The 14712-nt window shown below is 41.5% G+C and overlaps 1 protein-coding gene across 1 annotated transcript in view; it reads left to right on the forward strand.

Moving 5' to 3' along the window:
* The window catches only part of RRP8 (ribosomal RNA processing 8, methyltransferase, homolog (yeast)), a 7358-nt gene extending 5630 nt beyond the window's left edge, over positions 1–1728 (forward strand). The window contains exons 3-7 of the mRNA XM_006885459.1: positions 254–701; positions 792–921; positions 1102–1208; positions 1293–1389; positions 1609–1728. Of these exons, the coding sequence (XP_006885521.1) occupies positions 254–701; positions 792–921; positions 1102–1208; positions 1293–1389; positions 1609–1728 (902 nt within the window). The remainder of the gene's footprint in view (positions 1–253; positions 702–791; positions 922–1101; positions 1209–1292; positions 1390–1608) is intronic.
* Positions 1729–14712: the final 12984 nt, after the last annotated feature.

The following is a 14712-nucleotide window of genomic DNA, read 5'->3' on the forward strand; positions in this document are numbered from 1 at the left end:
CCTTCCACAGTGGTTGCACCATTTTACACTCCCACCAACAGTGAATAAGGGTTGCAGTTTCTCCACAACCTCGCCAACATTTGTTGCTTGCTGTTCTGTTAAATTTTGCTATTCTGTCTGGGGTGAGATGATATCTCATAGTTGTGTTTGCTTTTTTTTAAAAGGATAGGCATATGACCAAGATGACTTGCCAAGTGCCTACATGCAGAGAAATCTTACTTGCAAATACACCTTTCCATTTCCCTACCTGTAGGTCCCAAAGCCCAGAAGAGTAGTGCCACAAATGACTCAAATAAGCCATGCCCTGGTTCTCCCTCCCCTCAACTGCTCCATACCTTGAGTCGCAAGCAGTGGCGGAACCGGCAGAAGAACAAGCGGCGACACAAAAACAAGTTTCGGCCACCTGAACTACCAGCCCAGGTTCCAGCCCCCACAGAGGAGACTGAGGTGCCTCCTACCCCTCGGCCAGATAGCCTCAAGGCTCGTGCAGAGGCCCTGCGAGCCCGCATGGCACAACGGCTGGATGGTGCCCGATTTCGCTACCTCAATGAACAGTTGTACACACAGCCCAGCAGTGCTGCACAGCATCTCTTCCAGGAAGACCCAGAGGCCTTTCTCCTCTATCACCGTGGCTTCCAGAGCCAGGTCAAGAAGTGGCCACTGCAGCCTGTGGACCGAATCATTAAGGATCTTCGCCATCGGTAATAGAGGGTGGGCACTCTGAGGAGCAATGCAGGTTGGTCTTGGAACTCTGACTAGACCAGAAAACGACCCTTTTCTCCTACTCCTAGGCCTGCATCCCTGGTAGTGGCTGACTTTGGCTGTGGGGACTGCCGCCTGGCTTCAAGCATCCGAAACACTGTACACTGCTTTGATTTGGCTTCTCTGGATCCCAGAGTCACTGTGTGTGACATGGCACAGGTATCCTCTGTGGAATCAGGCTTGTGTTCTAGGTCTTTGTACTCATCTCTCTAAACTCCTCCTGCTTCTCTCTTCCCCTTCCAAGTGCCCAGCTGTAGTCCTTAGCATTGTCTTTCTCCTCCAGCCCACATTAGGTTTATGTGCCTAGCTGTGTGCATCATATAATAGTCCTTTCTGCAGGTGCCACTGGAAGATGAGTCTGTGGATGTGGCTGTGTTCTGCCTGTCATTGATGGGAACTAACATCAGGGATTTCCTAGTGGAGGCAAATCGGGTACTTAAGCCAGGGTAAGAACCTCCTTTGAACACAGAAACATGTATGTGTGTGCAAACATGTCTGTGCGTTAACATGGAAATTTCCAATCTTCTCAGGGGTCTTCTTAAATTGGCTGAAGTCAGCAGCCGATTTGAAGATATTCGGGCCTTTTTGAGTGCTGTGTCCAAGTTGGGTTTTAAGAGCATCTCCAAGGTGAGTGCCTCAGGGAGTCTGTTTCTACTGTGTGACTCTTTTCAGTGGAATCTCCACCATTCAGTGGAGGAGATCCTCACAGGAACATCATTTGCACTCTGAAGGCATAACTCGTGGGAAGGTCCTGGGAAGCTTTCTGAACAGAGGCAGGAAAGGAGGGAGGCATTTTTAGCAGCTAAGCTGAGAATTGGGAGTTGACTGGGTCTTTTTTGCCTCTAGGACCTGACCAACAGCCACTTCTTTTTGTTTGACTTCCAAAAGACTGGACCCCCTCGAGTGGGGCCCAAAGCCGAACTCTCAGGCCTGAAGCTTCAACCATGTCTCTACAAGCGCAGGTGACCCTAGACCTCCCTTGAAAGAGGAGGCAGAATACGAACTCTTGACTTAGAACTGTGAAGATTTAGCCAGGCAAGCTGTGAGCCAGGACCAGGACCTGGTGCCACCCTATTTCATCCAAAGAACAAAATGTGTTAACAGCCCTGCCTATGCACTGATATAATAAAGGTTGAAAGAAACACTGAGTCACTCGGACTAACCAAAGACAGGGTTTATTCTGAGAATGTGGACATGTCTAGGAATTAAGGATCTCCTTAGATTTCGTGGAAACTAGATCATTTGAAACTTGGCATCTCTAGGTTGAGCATCTCTTTGTCTCTCAGGAGCCATGTAGGCTTTCTGTCTGACTGTATCCAAACTTCCATTTAGATATTCTCTAAAACCAGCTCCTCTGGTCATTCATAACTTTGGCTCCTTCAGCTTTGGTCTGATTAGGCTTTTAAGGCTGCAGACAGGCCAATATTGCATCTTATCTCTGAGACACCTGTTAGCCCCCCAATATCCTGACTAAATTCTTTAATGTGGCCTTCTGGGTGAATGCAGGCTGTCTCCACAGCTGTGTGGTGGTGGGTCAAGATTGCCTGGATGTTCCCTGTCCTCTGTTCTTCTACTGGTTTATCCATCTACTTTACCATCATCTCCAATTTGGGAGCCAAATGAACCAAACCACACCCAACACCTATTTTTTTATGGGCCTCGATGGGGATGGAATGGGGGTGAGGAGGCATGCTGTTTTGCATCCAGGTAGACGAGGGCTTTTAAGCCTACCACTTAAAGCAGGGAGTAATTTCTTTTCAAATGTCAAGTTCCTCATTTAGAAAAATGATGAGATCTCCATTGCAGGCTTTTGTGAGTTACTGAGGAAATCTGTAGCCTGGGCTGGGAACATAGGACCAACACAGTAAACCCTAACTAAGGATGTCATGTACTGTAAATATCCATGTTTTCCCTAGTCAGGACCGGAGGTTAAGGAGTAAAGAATGGATTTGTTGCCTGAGGAATACTCTGGGAGTGTTCAGAATGAACCTTTCAGCAGTCTTGATTCAGAAAATATTTAGAGAACTTTATTGAATTCTGAATTGTCTTTGGAGGGGATTTATAGGGAACTGCGATCTTACTGGTTGATGCCTTATTATTTGGATTAGGATGGTGAGCTATTCATCGGCAGAAGAGTTTATTTCTTCTCAGGACAGCACATCATGGGAAAGCTTTGGGCAAAGGATGCTATTGCTTGGGGTGAGTTGTATGGTAAATAGCTACTTCTTACATGGCTTCAAAAGTGAGAACTGATAGTAGCCATTGGCAAGACATAGCTTGTAGGGCCCTGAGCCAGTAGATACCTTGAGTAAACAGGTAAATGTTTTGGGGCAAAGACAGTGGACATGTCTAGAGGCTGAGTTGTAAACTAGGCAGACAATATACATGTTCTGTGTACTGTAACACAGCCAATTCTTCATAGTAAAGTCACTGACCACCAGATTATTTGAATCATTGCTTCTAAGAAACACAGGGTCAGGTTCCTGTAGAACTCGAGTCTCATTTCTGTTTTATTAAACAACCTGGTACTATATGAAACATAACCTTTTTTTAAATAATGAATTTTTATTTAAAGATATTTATGGGTAAAGGGAAAGGAAATGTACAATAAGAACTTGATTTGATATTATAATTAATAACTTGTAAATCAAAATGTCTATGGATGACTATATGAAAAACCAATATGACTTGTAAACCTTCACTCAAATAAAAATTAAAAACAAACAAGATACCTTCTTTAGCTATGGGAACGATGGCAGTGTGTTGCAGTCTGTAGTCTACTGGGCTGCTAAAGGGCAGTAGGCTCTGGCAGTTTGAGTCTACCAGTGACTCAGTAGGAGAGAGTTGGGCAGTCTCTTCTTGTTAAGACTTTAAGCCTCACAAAACCAAGGAAGGGTCACTATGAGTTGGAATTGACTCAATGTCAGTGAGCTTGTTTCTTAGTTTTGTTTAACATATTATTGAGCAGGGATTACAGATGTTGTTATGTGCCGTTGAATCTCCTGCGACTCATAGCAGCCCGATGTGCAACAGCCCTAAACCCTGCTCTATCCTGTGCCAATCTTAGTGTTTCTGATACACCTGCCCCCATTACCCCAGTCACTGAATCGATCCATCTCATCGAGGATCTTCCCCTCCTATGCTGTCCCTCCACCATCCCAAGCGTGACTTCCCTTTCCAAGAACTGGTCCCTTCTTTCAGCATGTCCAAAGTACATCAGACGAAACTTCAGAATCCTTACCTCCAAGGAGCAGCCTGGTTTCACCCTCTCGAGGCTGAACCTTTTTGTTCTCTTAGCAGTCCGTGGTATATTCAATACTCTTTTCTATCATGACAGCTCAAAGGCACCAATTCTCCTTCTATCATCCTTAGCCATTGTCCAGCTCTCTGCTGCATAGCAAGTGATTACAAAGACCATGGTCTGGATCAGGCCCACCTTAATCTCCTGAGTGACATCATTTCTCTTCCATACTTTGGCAAGATCTCTGACAGCAGACTTTCCCAGTACAATTTGTCTTTTAATTTCCTGGCTGCTGATACCTAGAGTGTTGATTTTGGAGCCAAGCAAACTAAAGCTGTTAACAGTGTCAGTCTCTACCATTTATCATGCCTCCTCAATAGCAATAGAGGTCAGGATTTACAACATATAAGGTAATCACATAATACTGGAAATCAAGTCCTAGCCAAGTCCACACCTATTTGGGGTGGGGTGGGGTAATAAAATGAGTGACATCTATGAATGAACTTAAGAATGCCATGAATACTGAGTTTTGAGTGTTAACAAGTATTAAGGAACCCTGGTGAAACTGGTTACACTGCAAACCATTGGATGCTAGCATTAAGTTCTGTGATGTGAACGCACCAGCCACTCAGAGGAAGAAAGTACCTACTGATTTGCTCTCATAAAAATTCCAGACTAGGAAACTATGAGGTCAGTACTGCTCTATCCTGTATGGTCACTATGAGTTGGGAAGGACTCAGAAGCACACCATAGATAATTTTAAAATACAGACTTCATGAATAAGGTACAATAACTGTCTGACTGGCAAAATTTTACATATCCTTCAGGCTAGTTTTTTTCTTATATTTCCAGCAAAATTCATTTCTTCATCTGATCTCTTAAAGTACTATGTGAAGAGTGTTCCTTCAACATTTAAATACTGTGTGGTTGCTTTGTGCATTGGACAGTATCTAGTACCTCACTCATTGTTTCCAGAGGTTATGCACTTGTTCATCTAAGGAAGGGGTGGTTCTAGTTGATGATTGCCGTCCAGTCTAAGACCTAAAGATTTTCTATAATCAGTTATCAAAATTTATAGAGTTTCCAGAGGCATGTTTAGAAAGTGGATGCCACTCCTGCTTCCAAAAGGAAGGGGTAGGAGGAGATAAAGAATGAGAAGGTCTGGCTGAATGGAATTGAGGAGCGCACAGGTCTTACAAGAATTCAGCCCAAGATGAGGGCACTATGGAATGGTGGCAATGGAAGAAGAGGGTGGACAGATGAATATTAGTAGATAGAATTGATGAGACATTGAAGGTGAGTTGGAGAGAAAAGAATTTGAAGTAAGTTCCAGGCATCTGGCTTGAGCAACTAGATGAGCTGGTAATGACACTGGGATTTAGATGCCTTTGTGAAGGTTCATTTGGGAATAGGACATACAGATCCCAGGAGAAAACTGTGGTAGGAATTTGGGTGTTAGTAGCCTAATGGTGATAATTAAAATCACAGGAGTAGATGAGGTACTGAGGGTAAGATAATGTGAAGAAGATACAAGGCTCAAAATAGAACTCTGAGGAACATTTAATGGATGGGTAAAAGAAAACAAAACTGTCAAGTGAAGAAAGGTTAGAGGCCAGAGTAAGAGGAGGTTATTTTAAATAGAATGCAGAGGCTGTCAGCCGTGAAATACTGTCAGAAAGATTAAATGAGAAAGAAAGAAAAACTGCAGGATGATGAGGATTGCTGAGTAATGTTGAGGGCCTTCTTGAATTCATGATAGTATTGTTTGTAGATTTATAGTTCTTTTAATCAGTTCCGTGGATGTGGTTTTCTCTGCCTTCTCAGGAATCTAAATGGACCTGTGGAGGAGGTGAGCACTAAGAGATCATCCAGAGTTGGGATGAAAGAAGGAGTAAAGGCATTTCAGGTAATTAGAAAAGTGATTGCTCTGGTGGACTCTGACATTTGTAGAACAGGTAGGAATGTGAGGACAGGAGGAGGTTGTGACATGGAGGTAATTGAACAGGTAATCTGGGAGGATGGGAAGTTATGGTCAGAAATTGAAACACTTCTCAATTTTGGAAGCAAAGTGGCTCCTGCAATAGCCAACTCCAGGGTGTAAACGTGAAGGTTAGTGAGAGACATTAAAGGGAAGGGAGTTTGGCAACTCGATGATGGCTAAGGGGTCAGATACTTAGGAAAGGGTCATCTGCTTGTTCTTCAGCTGATGACAGTAGTCAAGCAGGAAGGCAGGTGGACAGCATGTTGAGGGAGATAGGAAGGCAGGTCCAGGAGATCTGCAGACAAAGGAAAAGAGAAGATGGTGTGGGATGTTTCAGTAGAGCAGAGACTTTTGCATAACCTGCTGGAGGAACTCATTTGGTGAGTGATGTGAGGTCAGTGTGTGGAAGCAGGCATCCAGAGTAAAATGTCCTGACAGTCCTCTTCAACCTGTCATGATTCAGCAGAGAGACAAAGGAGAGGCAGTCCACCAAGTCCAAGGATGCGTTGAAGTAGCAAAGTTCTCACTATGAGACTCTTCTTTCTTTTGTTTTTCAAAATTTTATTTTTTTCTTTTGTTATGATTCCATTGAAAGTTTACTAATCGTATTTTTATTCATTCATAGACATTTTGCTTTATAGCATTGATTACACTTAATTAGTTACTATTTGATCAGCTCCTTATTGTCCGTTGGCATTCCCTTTACCCAACTTAATGTCTATTATCTGTTTATTATTATTTACTCTCCCTTCATCCCCATCCCTGGTAATCATCTAAGAATGATCTATCTGCATGTTTGTGACTAACTTATTTGACTCACTATATTATCTAGATTCATCCATATTATTCAGCATTTCATAAATTCTTTATTGTTTTTAAGTCAGAGATGTCCTTGCCATTCCAGGAATAAGTGCAGGCAGGGTATCCAATAGAGATGGTACCCCCTGCTGGCATGAAGAGATAGTCAAGCTAACGTGCCCAAGGACAGTCACTGCACAGAGGGAGCACTGCTCCATGTAAAATGTGCTTTGTGCACAGCAAAACTCAATAAGGTATCCAGTAAAAGGCTAGGACTCAGTCAGAGGTGTTGCCCCTCCGACCCGCCAGTCTAGGAACTGGCTGCAGGCCAGGCAGAGCTTAATATGTAGGCACCTGGGGATGAAGACGAAGAATCTGAACATGGAAAATATGCACGTGATCCTGGTGGTGGTAGATACAAATTAGTACAAGCTTGTCCTTGGAGCTTGGACTGAACTGCAGGAACTCTCTATCCACTTGGTAGTGGTGAGGAGTCACTCTAATTTCTGGGAAGGTTTAGGGTATGTGGAGAAGATTGCACCTTTCTTGCCTTCAGTCAGCTGCTAGTGTGGACAGGGCCACAGTCTCCAGTTCCCTGGCTGATCAGAGAACCATCAATAGACACTTATAATGGCCACACCACACTGCCTACTGTTGGCTGTTTTGTCTGCCTCCTTAGTCAATGTTTTCATTCCATTTCTTCTTCCAGTCAGCCATTGAACCACTTCTTTATTCTTCCCTTTGAAACTCATGGTTTAAAGATTATCATCCATTTTTGTTTTCTGATGTCTTAGTTGAAGACGGTCTGGGCTGTCAGCTAACTGGTCTGCTATTTTACCAGGAAGTCCCAGACTAGCCTTAATTTCTATAGCTCCATATTTGTGCTCTTCAGCACATTCTATTTGTGTTCTCAGATCTTGATTAATTTCCCTAGTTTTCTTACAGTAGTAAAACAGCTGCTTTTATCCCTCTTGTTCAAGTTCATACCTAACCTTCAGTATCGTATGTTAGAATTTAGAAAGGACAATATATATAACTCCTTAAGAAGTAACAGCCTGCCTGTAATTTAAGGAACTCTAAGACTAGAGCAAGCTTGAGTTGGTTGGAAGAGAGGCAAGAGTAGGAGCTTAATGAGAGTTATTGGATGATTACTCCAGTTGTCGATGGTTAATTGTCTGGAAATACTATCTTTGAGATGCAAATAGTTACCTAGAGATCTTATTGGAGTATGGTGGGGCCTAAAATACAGTATAACTTTTACCCTTTAAGAGAAGGAGAACATATACAGACAAGGACAGAGGGGAAAACATTGATCTACAGATAGGCAGAGACTAAAGTTCTTTTTCCAGAAGCTAGAAGAGACAAAGACCATCCCTAGAGCTTTGTACTTCTAGCCTTGCAGGGAGCTCTGATGGCATAGTACATAGGGAGTTTCCCTCCAAAACCAAAGGTCATGCCTCTCTAGTGAGAGAAATATGGGCAATCTCTTCTGGTGTGATTTAAAGCCTCAGAAACCTGATGGAGTTGGTTTTGACTTGATGACAATAAGAAATGGCCTCTACTTGTTAAATTCCATCAAGTCAAGTATGACTTGAAGTAATCCTATGAACAACAGATATGACCCCTGTTCTTTCTTGTATCATCTTTATCATCTCTGTCACACTTGAGCCCACTGCTACAGTTGCTCTATCAATCTATGTCATTAAAGGGCTTCTTCTCTTTGGCTGACCCTTCACCTTTCCGAGCATAGTGCTCCTTCCTAAGGAGTATCTTCTTCTAACAACATTTCCAAAGTATGTGAGACAAAGCTTCTCCATCCTTGCCTCTAAAGAGCTCTCTGGTTGCACTTTCTCCAAGACATATCTGTTTGTTCTTTTGACAGTCCATGGGATATGTAGTACTCTTCTCTAACACCACAACTTAAAGGCATCTATTCTTATTCTATCATCCATATTCATTATCTAGTTCTCAGATACATAACAGATGATGGCTTGAATTAGGGGCACCTTAGTCTTCAAACTGACATTATTGTTTTTTAGGACTTCTTTCCTACTCAGCCTCTTTGATAGACTTATTTATGTTACTTTAAACTACTTACTCTATGATAGTTTGTTTTAGCAGCCTTAGGGACCTAAAATCTTTCCTATTATTTTATCAGCACTAAAGTATGTTCAGAATAGAGTTCAGAACTATTGCACAGAGGGTCACGATGAGTCACAGGTGACTCAGTGATACATAACAACAACAAATAGCGTGGAGGTTCAAGGCGTTAAGTAAGAGGCTATAGGGGATGAGATGGAAGGAAACAAGTACACAGTTACATTTCTGGGTTGTAATAGAGCTCAGCTAGCTTATTAGCACCTACCCCCTTTAAATCTAGTGAGACTCCACTAGAGCCATTCAGGAAGTTTGAAGTACATATTCCTCCAATTGGGGGATGACTTCTGCCCTGGAGATGTGGATGGAAAGCAAAGGCTTATTGGGTTTTTTTTTTGTCTGTTTATTTTTAGGAAACTTTTTTTTTAGAATTAGACGGCTGGACTTCATTTAAATGATCCCATTTTTGTTGGCAGCATCTAAGCATCACAGTCAGAAGCAAGTCGAATATAGGCCTTCTTCTCTCTATTAGTCTTAATCTAGGTGTTGATTTTGACCACATCAATATCATAGAGCTTCTTCATAGCTTGTCTGATTTGATGCTTGTTGGCTTTGACATCCACAATGAACGTAAGTGTGTTGTTATCTTCTATCTTCTTCATGGCTCACTTCGTGGTCAGGGGAAACTTGATGATGGCATAGTGGTCAAGCTTGTTTCTCCTGGGAGTGCTCTTCTGGGGATATTTGGGCTGCCTTCGGAGTCTCAGTGTCTTAGGCTTCCAGAAGGTGGGTGATATGTGGATCTTCCTTTTTTTGGTGGCTGTAGGTAGATACTCTTCAGAACTGCTTTTCTGGCCTTTAATACCTTTGCTTTGGCTTCAGTTTTGGGAGGGGCATGGTCTTCATTCTTCACTTTTGGCACCATCTTTGTAAAAGGGACAGAGCTTACTATTTTGATTTCTAGTGAACCCAAAAGAAAACTACTGCTTTTGCCTTGAGCTGCGTTCCCAGAATTTGCCTGGCCAGTGATGCATGAGTATAGCCTATGCACCATGTCAGGGAGAGGGATGTATGGTGTGGTCTGTGGTCTTGGGTCCTGTCCTGTAGGCCTACTTGAAGAGACAAGAAGACCTCAGTGCTGAGGAGCTGGGAATGTTATGTGGACTGAAGGAGTTACAGGGAATAGAGCAGCGTCTACCAGTGTCAAGGGAAGTGCAGGAGAGAGAATAGCAGAAATGGCATTTTTTATCTATTTTATGGGGTCAAGAAGCTTAGAACCACCTAAGCAAGAACTGTTTTATCCACTTACTTCTCCTTTCTCCATACTATAGCCTAGAGCATTCAGCGGCTATTAGGTGAAGAGGAAGTGAGAAGAGAGCAGAGCATAGGGATCAGAATCTTCTGTCTCTCTGCAGACTCCTTGATCTAACTGATTAGACATGGGAGAGAAAAATATTTTAAAACTGGTAGGTATAGATGTTTTATTATTACATGGAATTAAGCATCCTGATTATGTTTGCACTTCAAATCAACCACAGAAGTGTCATCTGTAAACTAAAAAATGAGTGTATTATCTAGGAACTAAAAAGTCATATGCTTGCTGCAGCTTTTCTCCAGGGCAGGGGATGAAAACTCTTAATGAATAAAGTCTGGAGGAGTGATAAGAGACAGAAATAAAACTGGGTTTGGATAGCAAGCTATGCTCCATATTTGTTCAACATTCCTTTTCTGAGTCTTCCAGTAGATGTTTGTGGCAGCTGCTGCAGCTAGCTATTGGTGTGCCTTTGCTTTTGTTCCTGTAACACAGTCTTCCGGGAACACAGTTCCAAAAGAAACACTACGAACTTGGCAGTTACACTCAGCCCCAAACACTCAACCATTTAGGTAATTGCACAAAAGCCTTTGCAGCTTTTCACAAACAGGGACTAGTAATTAAAAGCTCCAGGTGATCCTTCCTGCCAGGTGACTTCTCTGACCAAATACCTAGTTCTAAGACATTTGACTCCTACAGTCCACCTGCATACTGGTTTAATTGCTTCCACTCCTACCCCCAAAGCAATTCATTTTCCACACAGACAAGTGATCTTTTTAAATGTAAATCAGCCTGTCACTTCTCTGCTGTGGACTCTCATTACTTCAACTGCATCTTAATCCACCCCTTCCCTTTCTCCCAGAACTCCAGTCACATAGCCTTTCTTTTAATTCCTCAAGCACTCCAGACTCTGTGCTTGTTGTTAGTCTTTATGCGTGTCGCTCCATCTTTCTAGGATGTTCTTTCTCTGTTGAGCTCAGGTTCATCTTCCAGATCTTTACTCCAATTGATGAAATAGGCTACAAAATCACCAAAATGTTCTCTTCCTAGGTACAGAGTTAAACTACATATTCTAGCTTCCTTGCATCTAGATGGGACTATGTGAGTAGCTCTTAATTCTTGCTGATGGAAAGTAAAAAGGCAGTTAAAGGTAGATGAACCTTCTTTTACTCTCACTCCCATCCCTGCCTACTGAGGTGACCTGCAGGCACATGTTTTGATGGTGGTGTGGTCATGGCATAGAAACGTGGGTACCCGAGTCACTGCAAGGCAGAGAGCTGCCTGAAAATAGACACATTGTATATTGTTTTAGAAATTGTGTATTGGCTTTTGAAACAGAAATAAACCTTGTGTGTTTTAGGAGTGTTTCTTATTACAGTTGGCATCATAGTCCCTGGCTAATGTATCTTCTCAGGGCATGCTACCAACTTTCTTCTTGATCATAGACCCTTCTTTGTTTTTTGCAGGGTGTTTCCTTTATCTTGCCAAATGCCCATCAACACTTCCCAACTATCGTATGAATTTAAGTATTAATTGTAGAGGAAAAAACCTCACATCAGGACATAATACTTATTTTGATAGTGATAAAAAAATCCTACTCAATCATTTGTGGAGATGAGATATATTTGTAATGTGGAATATCCAATTCTGTGTTTGCTATGTTCCCTTTCTTTAATTGCTTTCAATGTTCCCTAGATTTATGTGAAAAGTCTTGTACATCTTTTGTTATAATTATTATTACTTGTTAAAATTCTTCCAAATCAATGGAAAGAAGCCACGAATAAGCAAAGCACTCCTTAAAAATAGAAAAAAGGTAGGAGGCATCTCACTCCCTGATTTAAAATCCTACTATACTGCAATGGTAGTCAAGACAGCATGGTACTGGTACAATGACAGACACATAGATCAATGGAATAGAATTGAGAACCCGGAAATCAGCCCATCTATTTATGGTCAACTGATTTTTGACAAGGAGATGGTGTTGGCAAAATTGGAAAACTATCTGCAAAAGAATTAAACAAGATCCCACCTCACTCCATATACAAAAACCAACTCAAGGTGGATCATGGACCTAGGACTAAAACCAAGGACTATAAACTTCATTAAAGAAAAGCTTGGAAGAACTTTAGTAGTCCTAATCCACAACATAAAGAGTCTTCCCAGTATTCTGAAAAATTTACAACCAGGAGAAGATAAAATAGATGAATGGGACCTTCTAAGAATCAAATCCCTATGCGCATCCAGAAACTTCTCTAACAGGGTAAAAAGGGAAGCCACAGACTGGGAAAAAGTATTTGGTAATGACATGTCAGATAAGGGACTTATATCTAGAATTTATAAAATACTTGAGCACCACAACAAGATAAAGGTAAATAATCCAATTGAAAAATGGGCACAGGATATGAACAGACACGTCACCAAGGAAGACATTCAGATGGCTAACAAGCACATGAAGAAATGTTCAAAATCCCTAGCTCTGAGAGAGATGCAAATCAAGACAACTATGAGATATCATCTCACCCCAGTAAGACTAGCAAAATTTAACAGAACAGCAAGCAACAAATGCTGGCGAGGTTGTGGAGAGACTGGAACCCTTATTCACTGTTGGTGGGAGTGTAAAATGGTGCAACCACTGTGGAAAGCAATGTGGCGATTTCTCAAAAAGTTGCAAATAGAGATACCATTTGACCCAGCAATTCCACTACTGGGAATATACCCTAAAGAGACCATAAATGACATCCAAATAGATATATGCATTTCCATGTTTATCGCGGCTTTGTTTACAATAGCAAGGATTTGGAAACAACCTAAGTGCCCATCAACAAACGAATGGGTAGAGAAGCTGTGGTATATTCGCACAATGGAATACTATGCTGCATTGAAAAACAAGGAACTCATGCAATATTATTCAAAATGGGTGACCCTGAAAGACATAATGCTGAGTGAGGTATCTCAGTCACAAAGGGCCAAATGCTATATGGTGCCACTGTTGTAGAATGAGGATGACATTGGCGTGGGGGTAAGACTGAGAAAAACTGGATGAATTATGTTTACTGCATTGAAGTCTTTGGGGGAGAGAATAGTTTAAAAGTATTATATTTTAGGGCATTATGTTTATCATAAGAGTATGGAGTGAGGGTTGCAGAGTGGATTATATTTGGGGTTGGGGGTGGTGGTGGGGGATGTGCGGGGCCGATTGTGTAGCAATGAGGGAGTTTTTCTTTTGCTTTTCAAGGAGAGGAGCAAAACGGGGGGTGGGGGCAGGGAGAAGGGTGCAACAATGAATGAACGGAATTCCAAAATCTCTGTAGATGTTCATTGAAATGAAAAATAAATAAATAAATTAAAAAAATTCTTTCAACTCTCTTTCTTTTATGTGATTTGAATGACATTTAAAAAAATGTTTTTCATTGGCCATACCTACACCATTCTATATTGTATTGTGTTCATTAATTTCAATAGCCTCCAAGCAATCGTACTTTCCCTGCTTTCTCCCAGAAATTCTCATTTCCATTAATCCTTCCGTACTCTCTGTGTAATCCCTTTCTTTACTGATATGGTGCTGATCATCCTCTTATTGTAGATTGTCTTTCCCTCCACTCAATTTAGTGTCTGTTATGTTTTTAATTCTTCTCCCCTCCCTCCCTTCTTTACCTTGTTAGCCATCCAAGAATGATTGTTTGTGAACCTTTCCTTAGCTTTTTATAACAGTGATTTTATAGAATATTTGACCTTTCGTGACTGACTTCTTTGGCTCTGCACAATGTTCTCTAGCTTCACCCATGAGATGCAGGTTTTACAGATGATTTATTGGTGCGGTTTTTTTAGTCTGCATCGTAACCCATTATGTGAATGTACTGTACTATATTTAACCATTTATCTCTTGATGGACACTTGGGTTGTATCCACCTCTTTGCTAGTATAAATAATGCAACAGTGAACATGGGTGAGCACATATCTGTGGTGACACATGGTCCATAGGAAACTGTACTGTTAACCCAAAGCTGGTACATCTCTGCCCGTTCAGATCCACCAGTGCCTCTGAGGAAGAAAGATTAGCTTTTTTTCTTGTATAATTTACAGCCTTGGAAACCTGCTGGAGGATCAGTTATGAGTTCTGACTTGACAGCAATGTGTCAAATGAATTTGAGTAATATACCTAGTAGTGTGATTAAGGGATCGAATAGTTTTTCTGTTTCCAATTTTCTACGGAAGAAGCAACACTAAATTGCTTTCCATAAGGTGGTACCAATTTACAATCTCATCAGCAGTGTACAAGAGTATCAATCTAAAAAAAAAAAAGAGTACCAATCTCTCTACAGAATTTGTTGTTTACTGTCTTATTTAACTTTGCTATTTTTGCTGGGATAAGAGGATATATCCTGGTCCAGGTATAAGATCTGCACAAGCACAATTAAGTGATCTGGGGCTCCCATTCCTCTTAATGTGAGCCTCAGCTTTTTCTGATTCACACAGACAAATGCCTTTACATTGTCAATAAAGCATAAATAGAAATTCTTC

The sequence above is a fragment of the Elephantulus edwardii genome, unplaced genomic scaffold, assembly GCF_000299155.1.
Source record: "Elephantulus edwardii isolate Elephantulus edwardi_28Jun2011 unplaced genomic scaffold, EleEdw1.0 scaffold00044, whole genome shotgun sequence".
Classification (NCBI taxonomy): domain Eukaryota; kingdom Metazoa; phylum Chordata; class Mammalia; order Macroscelidea; family Macroscelididae; genus Elephantulus; species Elephantulus edwardii.